This window comes from Doryrhamphus excisus, linkage group LG7 (genome assembly GCF_037039965.1).
Source record: "Doryrhamphus excisus strain RoL-2023G ecotype Guam linkage group LG7, RoL_Dexc_Guam_v1.1, whole genome shotgun sequence".
NCBI lineage: Eukaryota > Metazoa > Chordata > Actinopteri > Syngnathiformes > Syngnathidae > Doryrhamphus > Doryrhamphus excisus.
Window position 1 is genome coordinate 22,435,266 of NC_136363.1, and position 15,537 is coordinate 22,450,802.

Sequence of the window (15,537 nt, forward strand, 5' to 3'; positions counted from 1 at the left end):
ACATTGTATTATGTCTTTATTTTTACCGTAGGGTTATTGCATTTAAATGTTTTAAATAGTTTTTAGCATAGTGCTCTCTTGTGGACAGAAAGGGTATTGTATCTTAATGTTTAACATAGCATTATTCATTATTTTTTACCGTAGTGCTTTCTAGTGGACAGAGTATTGCATCTAAATGTTTTAAGTGGATTTTAACATAGTGCTCTCTGGTGGGCAGAAGGGTATTGTATTGAAATGTTTAACTTGGCATTATTTATTTTATTTGTTTTACCGTAGTGCTTTCCAGTGGACAGAGTCTTGCATGTAAATGTTTTAAATTGATTTTAGCATAGTGCTCTCTAGTGGGCAGAAAGAGTATTGCATTTAAATGTTCCATTATTTCTTTATTTTTAACGGAGTGCTTTCTCGTGCAGTGTTTTCCCCAACCTTTCTTGAGCCATGGCGCTTTTTTATACAGGCAAAATCTTGCGGTACACTACTAAGCACCTCACGTGCATCACTGAGTCTATTGGAGGAACGAAGCAATCGGCTGCGTGTTGCCACACGGACGAATATTACGTTGCTCTGCCTGTCTTTAGACCACGGACACTCGATAATGACATATTAGCAGAAAATGATTAATAAATGTTAATTTAAAAAAATTACATTGGATAATACCTCACGGCAAACCTGACTATTTCTCGCGCGGCACGGTGGTTGGCAATTCTCTGTCCACTAGATTGTCGTGGACAGAGTATTGCATGTAAATGTTTTCTATAGGTTTTAGGATAGTGCCCTCATGTGGGCAGAAAGGGTATTACATTTAAACTTTAACATTGCATTATTTCTTTACCGTAGTGCTTTCTAGTGGACAGAGTATTGCATCTAAATGTTTTAAATTGAGGCTCCAGCATGCCCATGACCCTTATGAGGATAAGCGGTATAGAAAATTGATGGATGGATGTTTTTAAATAGTGTTCTCTCGTGGGCAGAAAGGGTATTGCATTTATATGTTAAACATTGCATTATGTCTTTATTTTTAACGGAGTGCTTTCTAGTGGACAGAGTATTGGATGTAAATGTTTTTGATAGGTTTTAGCAGTGCTCTCTAGTGGGCAGAAAGGGTATTGCATTTATTTCTTTTTTTACAGTCAGGTGTTGTATTTACATGTGAGTGAATGTCCACATTAATCATGGTAATTGCATTTTGTGGACATTATTGCATTGATAGATCCGTCCATATTACTTTATTACATTTTACTGTGGCTCCCTCCAGTGGACAGAAAAAGGTTTGCATTGAACGTTCTCTTATAAACTTTATTTAGTATTTACAAATACACAATCTAAGCTCTGATATGAAAGGTGTATATTTACAAATCCATGGTGTGATATAAGTTAGTCACGTAAAACGCTGCACGCTTTGTCCTTCAGACGGCCGAGCTTCCGTCATGTCCCAGGATGTGGCTGATGTTGTGGGCGGGCCTGTTGGGCTGCTTACCGGCGTCGGCGGAGGAGGCGTTGGCGAGGGACAGCAGAGGCGACATGGGCATGGAGGAGCCGTCGGCGGGCATCCCTGTGGCGATCTCCGGGAAGAGCGAGGTGAGGCTGAAGTTGGAGATGTGAGGCGTGATGCCGGATGAGTTTGCGATGGGCATCGGGGGCATGTCGGGCAACAGGGGGAAGCTGGTCTGAGCGAAGCCCACCGGACGCGGCGGCGACAGGATAGAGCCGAAGCGGTTGTTGAGGGGCGGCGGCGGTGGGGGGGCGCTGGCCTTGTCGGCCGTGGGGCTGGTGAACATCTGGTTGGAGAAGTACTGCAGGGTGACGTCACTGGGCAGGCTGGGGTGGGCGGCAGGCGAGTAGGACGGGTAGAAGGAGGGTAAGGTGTTCTGGGGCGGCTCCACAGGCAGGAGGGAGGGTGTGCGGGAAGCACTGGGCTGACTAACCGGCGGGATAAAGGTAGAGTTGGCGTTGATGGGCGGCGGGGGGTTCATGCCGCCCTCCGGGATAAAGGGGAAGCCAAAGTTTTGCGTCAGGTGTTGTTCAGGCACCAGGTTGTTGTCACCGGGCGGCTGAGTGCCGTCTGCCATGAAGCGGACAATGGCGCTGCGTCGCCCCTCTCCCCCTGGGGGAGGCTGAGGCCGGCCCAGCAGCACCCCCCCCGGCAGGTGGCCCTCACCCTCAAAGGAGTGAGCGGGTCGTAGAGTTCCCGATCTGGGCCTCTCGCCCGGTCTCAGTTTGGCATTCTGAGGGTCCCGGGCAATGTGGCGAGAATGCTGGCTGATGGCCGGGGGTGGCCTCGAGGGGGCGGCCGGTCGACCGGGCTCAGAGCTGCTGTGAGGCGTTGGAGGGTGAGCCACGCCCGCTCGTACGGCCCCGTGCATGCTGGCGTTCACCTGAGAGATGTGACCTTTGTTACCCTCTGACAGCCTCATGGCCGAGGCCTTCTGGCTGGGGGGCCCGCTGGGGCTGGAGGTCTTGGCCGCCTGGATGTCCGCTGACGAAGGCACGCAGGCATACTCCATGCTGACAGGGGGGCAGCACTGGGCCGCCCTCTGGTGGTTGCTGTGCTCGGGCAGGTGGGGGGACAGGAGGCTCTGCATGAAGGTCTGGTGACAGGCGTCACCTTGTGGGCCTTGAGAGCCAAGATGGACGCCAGTGTAGCGGTTCCTGCCGTCGGCCGGGGGGCCGACACCCATTCTGAAGGTCCCCTGCTGCTGGCTCTGAGGTCCCCGCTGTGAGGAGGGGCCGGACTTGGGGGCCATGTCGCTGCTGCGCGAAACTTGCGCCTCAAAGCCGCTAAGCTGATGTCCCCCTGCCGCCATGGCCTTGAAGGGGGGGCACTCCGAGACCCTCTGAATGTCAGCTGGGTGCTGCTCCGAGGGGAGGCGGTTCTGGGGGTTGTGCGCCATGCTGGCCTTGGCTCGCGTGGTGTCCATGTACGCTCGCAGGTCGCTCTGGTCCTGGGCTGCGGGGCGGCCCGGCTGCTGGTGAAGAGCCAGGCGCTGCTGCTGCTCGCCGCTCGTCGAGCTTTTCCCGATGAGCGCCTCCGCAGAGTAGCTGGACACGCGGTGGCGCTCCTGGCGTGATGGAACGCAGGACAGCTCGGAGGGACGCGAGACGGGGTTGCTGGGCGGCGAGATGAGCTGCTGCTGCTCCAGAGTCCTTGAACTCATCATCCTCTGCATGGCGCTATGGTCCTGACCCTGCTGAGGACACAAAATCAGGACTTAGTGCTGCTCCGCCTTTTTGGCTTGAAAATCAAACTCTCCGTTCCTTGAAGCTGAAGTGTAAACTTTGCTTGTTGAATATTTGGAATTCGCCTTAAGATGACTAAATGTTTAAAAAATAATAATAATAACTATGACTAAATATTGCTACTTCCAGGGATGCCCCCCAGTGGATGCTTGGTGGAAGTGCGCTGATCTCCTGGGATGCCAGGAAGCCACAGCAGGTAAAAAATGGAAATGAAGTATTAGTAGTAGTAGTAGTAGTAGTAGTAGTATAGACAAGAAGAATAAATGATTGCTGTGTGTAATATTATTGCTGTGTTGGTTAGCAGTGGTTGCATTGATTGACAGCGCAGGTGAGGGTGATTAAGGCTAAGACAGGTGTGGCGGAGGAGAGCAGAGGGACTGGAACACAGGAAGAAAAGCCAAGGTTACATTTGATTTCCATAAAATTCCCAGGAGAGATCATTTGGGGTCCAGGAGAGAATTTTAGTGTTTTTAGTTTTTCTGCTGGAGGTTGAAATCAATTGATCAGAAGTCCCAGAATGAGGAGGACGACATGTCGGCATCAACCACTTGTCCCCAGCGTGAAGGTGACTTATTTTCTTTCATTACCACTAAAATTGTGTAGGAATGAGTAGTACTTGAAAATGTTAATTAGCGCCATTAAAACAGTTGACTTGTTTCGAGTAATAATAAACATTTAGACTCCCTCCCTCCCTAAATGTATTAAAAAGTACTGTAGTCTGACCTTGAGGTGGTCCTGCTGGGCCAGATGGTTGCTGTGGTGGGCTCTGGCTCCAGCAGCCTGGGCGTCGCAGCTCTTCTCCTGGTGTCTGAAGTGTTGCTGTATCTGCTGCTGGAGATGCTGCTGGTGTCTGGGGTGGGGGTTCTGCTGCAGCTGTTGATGGTGTTGTTGGTGCTGCGCTTGATGTGCTTGGTGCTGCTGAGGATGAGATGCTTGGTGTTGCTGCTGCTGAGGATGCGGCGGATGCTGCTGCTGCTGCTGCTGAGCATGCTGATGTGCAGCCTGTTGCTGATGCGAGTGCTGCTGCTGCTTTTCCAGGTGATGCTGCTTCTGCTGCATGCCAGCGGGCGACCCCGTCTGCCCGCCTCGTATGAGCCCTCGCTTCTTTTGCTGCTGCTGCTCCTGCAGCGCCCTCTGGTGGAGTGAGTGTCGCTGTGCGGCGTCAGGCTGAGTCAGGTGGTGCTGCAGGTGGTAAAGATGGTGCCTCTGTTGCTCCTGCTGCTGCTGCTGCTGCTGTTTCATGTAGATGTTCCCACCCAGGTGCTGTCCGGGCTGGGCTGGAGGATGCTGTGGATGAACTTGGGGCAGGTGGAGTACTGCAGATTGGTTCTGCTCAGGGGGACAGTGGCCGTCCGCGGCTCGGACTACCGGACTCATGAATGAGTTTGCAGGGAAAAGCGAGCCTTCGGGATGAATCCGAGCCATGGCTGAGGATGAGGGGGGCAACTGTCCCGCCATCATCTGGCTGTGGTCTGCCTTGACATCCATGTGGCCCACAGTGGGCGGCGGCGGGGGGCAAGGCTTGGCTCGCTTCCCCGTGTTGAGCATGGCCTCCTCCTGGGCCTGCCGCTTGGAGATGATCTTGACTTGGCGCTCAGCCTGAGCCCTCAGTAGGGCCGTCTTCATGGGGGTGTACTCGCTGACCTGGGCCGCACCGGGGCAGGGTGAGTTGTTGGAGGCTTGAGATATGTGGATGGAGGCGGCAGCGGCGGCAGCGGGTGAGGCCGCCTGCTGAGCCGCCAGACTGGGAGAGGCGGGGTAGGGCTGCTGGGAAGGGCTGGGTCTGATCAGGTTGTTGATGCTGAGGCTGGCCACGGTGCCGCTTTGAGTCTGGACCTGAGGGAGGGACTGAGGCTGGGAGTATGACATGTGATGAGTCGGGTTCTGTGGGTGTCTGCTTCCACTTGTCCCACTGACCAAAACATCTCCAGCCTGTCCTCTGATGGACCCTTGAACTGGAGCTTTAACGGCGTCCACGGGCTTGCTGACTTTCGCCTGCTGCACAGTGGACGCTTTGTCTTTACTTGTGGACTTGGGAGCCTCCCAAGCGGCTGCGGTGCTGTTGGTTGATGCGGTGTTGTTGCTTGGTGTCGTGTCGCTCCCGGCACAGGTTCCAGTCCTCCTCCCGGGACTATCCTGCTCCAGCATGGCCAGGGCTAACATCTCGGCCTGCTCGGAGGTGAAGGTAAAGGTGCCAAAGGAGGTGGAGGAGGCGCTCATGCTGTGACCCTGGGGGAGCATGGAGGCCACTGAGAAACCTCGGCCCCCCCCTGCCACCGAGGACATGGGAGAGTCTGTCCTCGTGGGGTGCTCCATCGCTTGCTCGTCCAGGTTGGTGTACACCCCGTGAGGGAGTGCTAATTCTTTCTTCGACGTTGCGTCGGATGTGGTCTCTGCTGCTGTGACTGGTCGTTCTTCCTGGAGCTGCCTGGTCTTTCCTGGGGGGTCAGGTACTTTGATTTCTGGCTGCTCCACTCTGGTGGATGTGACTCCTTTCCTCAACTCTGAAGTGGTGGTTGCGGGTGCGATGGAGCTGACGGATGAAGACGGGGCGGTGCCTGTGGAAGAGGGAGGGGGCTTATGACACGGCAGAGGGTCTGTGATGTCGCCTCGCTGAGGACAAGATGCTGAGCTGGTTGCCGTGTTCTGAGTTATGGACGCTGCTGTGGTGCAGACTGCAGGAGGACAAGCGGACGTGACCACACATCTGCTCTGTTTAGGCCCAGCAGAAGGGGGCGCCGTCTTGCTTTGTGTAGTGAGCATTGCTGCGGTGGTGGCTGGCAGTTTCACTCCTGAGTCGACAACCGCTGAGTCGCTGTTTGAAGATGCAGATGTTTTTTCGTTAGCGACCTTGCTAACTGGCGGCTTGGCTGATGTTGCGCTGACTACTGTGGTTTGTGTCACAATGGCGTCGGTCCGACTGACGTCACTCTGAGTGGCGCCGACAGAGCCCCCACTTTGTGGCTGAGGTTTACTCGGTAAAACAGTCTGTGTGGAGGTGACACTTTCTCCGGGGTCACCGCTCAACGTAATGGAGGTGGTCGCCACGGGTGGAATGTCTGCACTCGCCTGGCTGATTTCACTCTTCTTCTGTGCTTTGGTCCTTTTAGCTGCAGACCGCTTAGTGTGGAGAGAAGTCCTGAGCCTCTTTCCTGCAGGTTTCGGAGCACTCGGCACCAGTCCCGGTTTGACAGCGTTTACGGGGACCACCCGAGGAGCGGCATACTGCTGCTGTTGGACCGCTGTTGATGTAGCAGCCGGAGGTGGGACACCGTTGCTCTGGCTAGCAATGGTAAGTGGAAGGCCCTGAGAGATGCTCTGGTTCAGACTGCTGAGGGCCCCCAAACTGTTGAGAGCCACATTGGTCGTCGGTTCCTCTGTGGTGGTGGGCTGCACCAGTTGGATTGTGCTTTGGCAGCCCTGTGAGGTGTTTTTGTCTGGTGTCTTCATGGGCTGCAGGGCGAACACCTGCCCATTCACAGTGATGGTCTGTGGGGGGGCCTGGACCCCTGGGCCGGTGGCCGCCTGGCTGGGCTGTGGAGGGTGGCTCACTGTAGGCTGAGCCGGGCGTGGGAGAATGTGCACCAGCTGCTTGCCGCCTACACTTTGTACAGTTGCTGTCGAGCTGCTGGGGGTTTGAGTGGACGCCGCAGGTAAGGAGGCAGGTACCAAGCCCATCTGGGGGTTCTGAGGGGGGGAAGCTTGATTGGGGGCCTGGATGATGACAATGTGCTGACAGGGCGTCGGCTTATCTTCTCTTATGGCCGGCTGGCTCGGGCAGGAATTGGCCTGCTGCAGGATGACCACACTGGCGTTGTTGGTGTTCTGGGGCGCCGAGGCTGTTGCGCCGCTGGGGTTGACCTGCAGCACCTGCATGGTCTGCAGGAGGGGGACCACGGCGGACTGCTGCTGAGGCACCACCGGCTGAGGTTGAGGAAGGAGGGCAGCAGGAGGGTGGGGAACTAACGAAGCAGGCTGGAGCACAGCAGGCTGGGGCTGAGTGACGATGGCGGGGTGGGCTACGACAGCTGGCTGAGGTACGATGGCCGACTGCGGCAGCCGGGCACATTGAGGTTGGGGGGCGAGGACCGTCTGGATGGCAGGTCGTAGCTGTGGTGTTCTGGCTTGAATGTGGGCTGAGATGGGGGCTTGTTGCACAGGGGGCTGCATGTGTATCTGAATGGGCTGAACAGGAGGAGGACACACTGTCACCTGGTGGACAGCCGGGGTGGTGCTGCCTAGACTTTGGCAGACAGGCTGCACCGTGTTGCCCGCCATCTGCAGGGTCGTCCATGTGGTTTGCGTGCTACCGGCGGCTCCCGCCCTAAGGAGGGCTTGACTGTTGCGGATGGCGGTGTAACCTGCAGTCCTGGCCGTCACGTCCTGCAGGCCTGTTGCTGTGGTGACGGTCTGAACCGGTGTGGCGAGGCTGGACACAGGCGTGCTTTGAGTGAGGACGGGGCATGCTGAAGTAGCCATGTTGGGATGCGTAGGGAGCTGCAGTGTGATGTAGGACACAGATGGCGGCAAAGAGGGGACGACCGGGATCTGCTCCACCACAGTAAGGCCCGTTGTGGACTGGCAGGGTGGGACAGTTGCAGCGGTGGAAGAAGGTTCAACTTGCAGCAAGGTTCCATTCACCCTTAACCTCGTGCTGACCTCAGAGGGGGGTTGAAGAATAAGAGTGTCAGACGGTTGTTTGCCAGGACTCGCTTCCTTTCCTGAGGCCACATTGCCATTGGAATAGACGATTATTCCTTTGGGAAGCTGATGGGTGGGAGTCACTTTTGCCACCTTGGCACAGCGCTGCTTCCCCTTCCAGTGTACGGTGGGGTCCTCCAGAAGGTTGATGTCGTGGGCTTTGAGGAGCTCAATGTAATGAGCGCTCTCCTTGCGAAGCTCCTCCAGCTGACGCCGCAGTCGTCGGATTTCCTCCGCTGTGGAGACCACAACATACCAGATGATCTAACATGACGTAAAAATATGGTATACAGTAGTATGGGGCTATGTTCCTGACAAAATGTCTATTTTTGATACGCAGCACGGTCCTCTGCACCCTCCTGCGAGTATGACGTTGATGTTCTCCTTTCATTTTGGATCAACATTTGCAGTAAGTGTAAGCCTCACGTAATTATAAGACATTTTACAGTATAAAATGTATAGGTATTCACCACAAATGAACGATAATGTAAAATGATACATTGAAGTCCCATTGTAGGATCAATGTTGTATTCAAGGACCGCCAAATTAAGTGCAAAATCTCAATCTTCAAACATTATCAGTGAAGCATAATGACAAACATGTAAAAATGATTACACTGGGGAACACTCAAAATGTTGCATTTAAAGTAAGACCTGTTTTTAGTCAATTTAAGTGTGCTGAGTTCAAATCTGAAGTTAGTTTTTTTCTGCAAGCTACAGATTTTATGCAATCTTTAATTTTTATTAAAAATAGAAAGAAATCGAGCATTATTATAGGATATTGCAATGTCAGCCACAAATCAGTATATTTAACAAGGCAAAAGAAACAGAACATTAAAAAGTGATTTTAGATTAAAGTACACCATTGTTAGAAGTGCCATATGTTTTTCTGGAACCGTTTCTCAGAAAACAGTCTTTATCGCAACGTGAGATAAGCATAATTTACAACCTTCTTCAGATAAGAGTCAATCACAGCTAATAACGCTTATCACTTTCTGTCAGTACAGTATTTTAGTCAGGCAGGAATTTGCGTTTGTAACTTTTGCGTTTGTACACTTCATCTGGGCAATCTCGTTTAATACTCCAGCAGTAGTCGGCCATCATACTTTTGTCCCAGCGACCTTGGTAGCGTTCTTCCATGATCTTTAGGTCTTGGTGGAACCGCTCTCCTTGTTCGTCACTCACAGCCCCCAGGTTTTCAGGGAACTGGTCAAGGTGGCTGTTCAAGAAATGAAGCTTGATGCTCATGTTGCACCTGAGAGCACGAAAAGCGAGGAGCATTCTGTTCACAAGTTCATTGTAGTTCTCAGCCTTGTTGTTTCCAAGGAAGTTCTAAGCGACTGCCACAAAGGATAACCATGCTGCCCTCTCCAAGGCGGTCATCTTGGCAACAAACTGATCATCACGAATGAGGGTTCGAATCTGTGGGCCATCAAACACACCTGCTTTGATCTTCTCGAACGACAACCCTGGTATAGCTTTGATTATGTGTTGGAAACATTCACCTTCGATATCCAGTGCCTTGACAAATTGTTTCATCAAACCTAGTTTGATGTGCAGAGGAGGAAAGATGATCCTATCTCTGTCAACAATTGGGTCATGTGTGATATTTGGCATGCCTGCTTCAAGGGTTTCACGAACAGGCCAGTCCTTCTGGACCCAGTGTCTGTCTCGTGCTCGACTGTCCCACATGCAGAGGAAACATGGAAACTTGGTGAAACCTTTCTGTTGACCAAGAAGGAAGTTTACCATTTTCAAGTCTACACAAATGATCCAGTTGTGCTCACGATATTTTAAGAATTCCATGACCATTCTGATGTCATCATAGTCTTCCCGCAGATGAACTGAATGACCTACAGGCACTGACCCGTAAACATTGACATTATGCAAAAGAACACTCTTGAGACTGCGTTTAGAACTGTCTATAAAGAGCCGCCATTCAGTTGGATCATAGTGAGGAACACCCAGTTCTTTGAGAAGACCTGGGATATCATGGCAGTAAACAAACTGTCTGTCTTCAGAAAAGAAGGTCACAAAAAGCTGGTCGCGCTTTCTGTAATATGACACTTTAACAGTGTGATCAACAAGATTTTTGCCTTGTAATCTTGATGCCAAAAGCTCAGCTGCTTTCTTTGAAAGACCTAAATCCCGAACTAAGTCATTCAGTTCAGTTTGGTGAAGAGGCTTGGGGACTGGGGGAGATTCAGTCTCTGAAGAACATTCCTCGGATTGTTCCCACTCAGTTTCTGGCAATTCATTGTCACAACTGTCTTCCTCGTTCGTATCATGTCCAATGTCTTTATCGTTTAATGAAGGCAAACCTTTGAAAACTGGAACAGGAATGGAATCTATGTATATAATCTAAAAACGCATAGATTTGGGTTACGTAAGTTCATATATTTAGACTATTTCATCTATCTCAAATTGCATCAAAACTAGAGCTTATGGAGAAAAACTAATTTCAGATTTGAAATCAGCACCTAAAAATCATTCAGAATCAGTTAAAAAATCCAATGCAACAGAAAGTTGAAAAAATATTGTTCCCCAGTGTTATCTATCTGGTACATGTGTGCTGTAAATGTTACCTGTATTACCACGTATTTATAAATTATTACAGACTTATTGTAATCTTTTCTGTCAAAAAAAAAAAAGATTTTTGGAGATTTTTTTATTTTATAAAATTATTTTTTAGGACAAAAAATCTATGCAAATGCTGGGCTGTGTATGCTAAATCACAAATGTGTAGGGATCCACTGTGTCCTCTGCTCCATTGTAACCCATGACTTACATTTTGAATTTTGACATCTAGCACACAAAGCAGGGTTAAATTAAAATGTATAGCATTTGTGGAAAGTGCATTTCCAATCTCATTAAATAACTATGGAGTAGATGAATTAAAACAAATTTACCTTGGACTTTGTCGCCGCCCTCCAGCAGCATTGCATCATTCTGTTTCTTCAACTCAGTGATGTAGCGAAAGGCCTGGTCCAGAATCATATTCTTACTCTGCAAGCCAGGACAAAATAAGATTTATTAAGATGGAGTCCTAGTTCGTGTAATTAAACGACATAGTCTCATTTCAGCATAGCAATGCATCCTACCTGTTTAAGTGCTTGTGAGCAAGGCAAAAGATTACCAATGCGATTGATTCCAGCATTTATCTTCTCTTTTCTGTGTCTCTCAACTAAATACAAGCAAGAATATACTTGTTATTCAAGTGATGCAACCACACAGTAACGACATGAACGCTAAATCGAGACGTCTTACCTGCATTGTGAGATTCTTTGTTTTTCTTCTTTCTGCAAAAAAATAGAAAAGAAATGATAAAGAAATGATACTTTTTTGATTACTTCAACAATCCCCGTTGAAACCGTGCTTACTTTGGTTTGCGACCAGCTGTCTCAGTATCAGTCATCTCTGGCATCCTTTCCAACAGTTGCCTGTCTGTTAGGTACCAGTCAACACTTTCACCAGGTTGACCTTAGATCCTTCCTGTGCTCCTGCTGCAATCAAACATGCAACATCCCCCATGAGACAACGTACATGAGTGTTTCAGAAGACAGACAGTAGAAATGCTCTCACGGCGGCTTAGGAATGAGACAGAAGTGTTGTCTCGTTAAAATGCATAATGCCTCTCACACAACCACAAGCTTTAGCTAGCATTGGAGCTAATCTGCACTCATGTACAAGCTTTTGCAGCCTCAGTAGAACACAAAGAACACGTCGCGAAGAAGGACGGGGGTTCACACATGTGGTGTAATAACTGTCGACAGTAATTATCCAGACACTTATTACGTCGCTTATTCAAAGTAACCAAGTAGCATCTATGCTCATCCGGCTAGCTCGCTTAGCTAAGAGCTAGCTTAGCTCACTTTTATTGCATTATTTAGAAGACAACGTGAAAGTCGTTTAGCCGCTTTTCAGCTAAAAAACATTATTAAAGGACAGAAATTGCCACTAACCTGTAATTTGGACATTTTCGAAAGTGCCTGTCCCTCTCACAACTTAATGTTTGGAATCTAACTGCTTGCTAGCTATATAGCTAGCAGCATAATCAACAGAGCTCAAAACAATCTCGCTGCAGAAAGAGGCGGTACTACAGAGGTGACAGCCAATCAAATTTCGAAGTTGGGACGACGCAGCCAATCAGAATTAGTGTACGGCGAATCCAATGTTTCGGGAACTTTTTAAAGATGACATAGATAAGACCAAAACAAGTTTACTGCAAATAGTAATTCCTTTATTTAGACGTTAAAAAGTCTTACAATATAGAGCTCCAGAAAAGATAAAATTCTTCAAAGAAAGAAACCATGCTTATACTACAGTCGAGAGGACACAAGTCTCCTTGCATGCATGTGGAGTCAGAGCTTCCTCTGGGTAAAACACACACTGTTCAAGACCAAAGCAAAGAAGGTTTACATGGGGAACATCAGCAGCTCACCCTGGCAGGAACGGTTCTGCAAGGCAGCAAACGTTGATCGCTGAAGATGTTAGAAAGTCCCGAGACGCATCCACTTCACTGAGACACATTCTTCAACAGATGCCAGTTCCAAATGGTCGTCTAACATTTGGGTTTCCCCCAACAGGGAAACACGTTGACATTCAATACCGTTATTTGTTCTCATTGTAGCAAACCCAGGAGAACCTCTGAAACATTTACCTTTGCAAATGAAAAATGAAAACTTAAATCAAAACCAAGCTGGGAATGAAACGAGTGACGTCAGAGTATTCCCGCCACCTAACAACTTCTGCTTGTTGCCTGTAAATTCAGGGAAGGCATTTCCCATAATTGAACCCCTTTGCACCAAACAGCTTACCTCCTCTGATAGCTTTAAACTGCATAACAACCAAAGTATGCATCACAAATCACGCTGTCCTCTCTAGCAAGTCTAAAACGGCATCATCAGGTTGGCTCGTTGTCAATTTACTGTGTGGGTGAAGGGGAAGCAATCAAATGTGCCAAAACAAACAAACTCAAAATCCCCAAAATAGAAAGAGCAATTTAGATTTTCTTCCCCAAATTCGTTCTGTTTTTAGCGTCCTTTGTGTTTAACGTGTCGACCCTGTGATGTGGGTGGGGGGGGGGGGTGTTTGTCACAGTTCTGTTTCCCTATAGGTGGCCGCACGTGTCCTGCTGTCCCCCGCAAAGCCATCACTCTGTCTTCTGGAGCTCTCTGCTGGGGGGCGCGCACGGGCTGCGCAGACTCTTCTGCAAGACGTGCGCATCTGCCGGCTCTATCCTCTTGTAGTAGTTCTTCTTTGTTTCGATGATCTCAAAGCCAAACTTCTGGTAAAAGTCAATGGCTGACTCGTTGCTGATCTGCACGTGACTGTACAGGTAATCACAAATCAAGTTAGTGGCTCATCCATTTCAACACACACTCTCTACAGATTAACGTATTGGAACACATATAGGATGTGGGAAATGTGGAGTTCTACAAGTTGGCAGTTGCTGCCAAAACTACAATTTACACACATGCACAACACAATATATGGAACACACATTTCCAACATGAAAATGTGAAGTTTTACAATGTTGGGAGTGTGTCTGTCAGAATGTTCGTCCCTTTGTTTCCTAACCAGCCCCATCCAAGCATGCATTTATGGACTTTGCTTTGTGCACTGGAAACAGAAGAGGCTTCCCCAAACTGTTTCCATGTAGTTGGCATGTAATTGTCTAAAATTTTTGGTAAGCTGAAGAGTCAGGGACAAGTTAGCGTACTGATTGATTAATCGATTAAGACGCGTGTCTCAGACTTACAGGTAAATGTTGTCAAAAGTGCCATCCTTCTCACAGATGTTTAGCACATGATTCAGCATCTTTGTCCCTGCCAGAGCAAGAAGATATACAATTTAGTTAAATGAACTCCTCGCTATCCCCACCAAAATGTGTTTTTTTGGTGCTCCTCACCAATGCCAAGTCTACGGTACGGCGCTAGACATCCCAGCGTCATGATGTACAATCTCTTCTGGTTCTGGGAGTGGTCCACTCTGCAGCACACAGCCCCTACTGCGATGTCATTGAAATACGCTGCAAGACAAATGGACGTCAACTTATTTGAACAATGGTCCTTTTGTGAATCGAGGAGGTGTAACTCACCTAGCTTGGCAAGCTCTCCGACCTCGAGCACGTCCTTGTAGAACTTGTCGTTGTAGCTGACAGGGAAGATGACCTGATTAAGGCGCTTCAGCTGCTTAATGTTGTGGGGCGTAACGTCCCCCAGCTCGATCCGGCTACTGGAGCAAAAGCGAAACGGTCAAAGAGCGGACACGGCAGCCCAGGTGGAAAAGTTGAGGACTGTAATGTTTAGCTTAGTAGATCAGTGTATCTTACAAGGTCTTTCATTAAAAAAACTAAAGTAATAGGCATTTGTGTGGGGAAAACACTTCAAGGGTTTTTTAAAGCTATTTTTGTGAAGACAACAGTTTTGGCACATAACTGTGTTAGCGTGAACCATTCACAGTTTTGATACACACCAGAGTCAGCGTGAACCATTGACACAATGATGTTGACAATGTTTACATTGTTAACAATGCAGGAGAAAGGTGAAGAAAACCAGGCTGAACTCTCTTCACTTGCCATTGGTGACATTTTTAGGGCCTCAAAAGCACTTGATTTGTAACTTAGTTTACTTTCTTTTTTTAACATCAAGTGACACTCCAAAAATAACAACACTCGACTTGTCTAGTTGTGAGTATTTTTAGTCTCCACATCCAAATAGAGTTGTTAGCGGCCACGCCAGCTGCTCGTGTGCAACGTTAAATAATCATAACTGTTAATGACCAACATTAGCCAAGCATGTTGGAACGTCACAGTACTGACAACCAACTGTCAACAACTGTAAAGTGGCCGAGACGTCCACACTCGGTCAATCCCACACACATGAAGCTAAAACACGTTTAGAAGCAGTCTGTGTACACTTAATGTACCGCCTGAAATCACACCTAATATTAAAATGCTCAGAGTGACGCTCATAATATGCAGCCAATGCTCCCAGCGTTATCAGGCTAGTAGTTAACATGACCCAAAAGCCTACGAGACAAAGCGGCTTGCAATGGGCGGGGATTTCGTCGTAAAGTTGAGTCACTAATGGTGCTGTCCATAGCTGTTAAAACAATATTTTGGGCTCTGGCACCAAGCTTAAAATGGCTTAGCTAGCTAGCTAGCCTCACCTCGCCGTCCAACTTTACGTGTGCTAATGCGCTTAAATCGTGGCTCTAAAGCTTTACACTCACCCTTTCATTGTAAGCACAGACAATCCGTTATTCTAAACAAGGCTCGACTATAGCGTTGTAGCCGGTAAAAGCGGGGAGATTTGACTTAGGGTCGGGGATGGCTTCCCTTTTCACCCTCCACATGTAGCTAGTTACGATGCTGCTAGCTTGTTAGCTTAGCCGCCGCACTGCTTGGAAGTAGACGATCAACCCTTCACCCCCGCATGCGCACTATCATCTTTTCACACGGACGAGTTGTTTACCTGAATTTAGCCTGACAGGCTGTTGCTGTTTCTCTTCTATGACTGGGTAATACAAGATGTCAGTTGTAGATAACAACATTTTGTCAATGTTCTCTCAAACAAACAGATTCAGTTTGTTTGGA

At 48.9% G+C, this 15,537-nt stretch overlaps 2 protein-coding genes across 4 annotated transcripts; both read right to left on the reverse strand.

The window, feature by feature from the left end:
• Window positions 1-1,098: 1,098 nt before the first annotated feature.
• usf3 (upstream transcription factor family member 3) lies at window positions 1,099-12,047 on the reverse strand. 2 transcript variants are annotated; one of them, XM_058059978.2, is made up of 7 exons: window positions 11,900-12,047; window positions 11,318-11,440; window positions 11,205-11,236; window positions 11,039-11,121; window positions 10,847-10,943; window positions 3,961-8,174; window positions 1,099-3,185 (listed from the first exon to the last, which is right to left on the reverse strand). In XM_058059978.2, the coding sequence occupies exons 2-7, from the start codon at window positions 11,359-11,361 to the stop codon at window positions 1,407-1,409; spliced, it is 6,249 nt and encodes a 2,082-aa protein (XP_057915961.2). In that variant the 5' UTR covers window positions 11,362-11,440; window positions 11,900-12,047; the 3' UTR covers window positions 1,099-1,406. The 2 variants fall into 2 exon arrangements, with proteins under 2 accessions (XP_057915961.2, XP_057915960.2); XM_058059977.2 differs by having other exon boundaries at window positions 1,099-3,188.
• A 114-nt stretch (window positions 12,048-12,161) lies between these two features.
• naa50 (N-alpha-acetyltransferase 50, NatE catalytic subunit) lies at window positions 12,162-15,379 on the reverse strand. Of its 2 annotated transcripts, none has more exons than XM_058059987.2 (5): window positions 15,174-15,379; window positions 14,038-14,171; window positions 13,849-13,968; window positions 13,699-13,765; window positions 12,162-13,267 (listed from the first exon to the last, which is right to left on the reverse strand). In XM_058059987.2, exons 1-5 carry the CDS (start codon window positions 15,179-15,181, stop codon window positions 13,090-13,092), a joined length of 507 nt encoding a protein of 168 aa, XP_057915970.1. In that variant the 5' UTR covers window positions 15,182-15,379; the 3' UTR covers window positions 12,162-13,089. The 2 variants fall into 2 exon arrangements, with proteins under 2 accessions (XP_057915970.1, XP_057915969.1); XM_058059986.2 differs by having other exon boundaries at window positions 14,038-14,174.
• Window positions 15,380-15,537: the final 158 nt, after the last annotated feature.

Coding starts and splice junctions, on each gene's coding strand:
- usf3 (XM_058059977.2), bottom strand. CDS start 11,361: ATGCCAGAGATGACTGATACTGAGACAGCTGGTCGCAAACCAAA. Junction 8,175..10,846: donor GGGCGGCGACAAAGTCCAAG/GTAAATTTGTTT, acceptor TGGTCTCCACAG/CGGAGGAAATCCGACGACTG. Junction 3,189..3,960: donor CCCAGCAGGACCACCTCAAG/GTCAGACTACAG, acceptor TTGTGTCCTCAG/CAGGGTCAGGACCATAGCGC.
- naa50 (XM_058059986.2), bottom strand. Junction 13,766..13,848: donor GTACCGTAGACTTGGCATTG/GTGAGGAGCACC, acceptor TTGCTCTGGCAG/GGACAAAGATGCTGAATCAT. Junction 13,268..13,698: donor ACTTTTGACAACATTTACCT/GTAAGTCTGAGA, acceptor TTACCTGTACAG/TCACGTGCAGATCAGCAACG.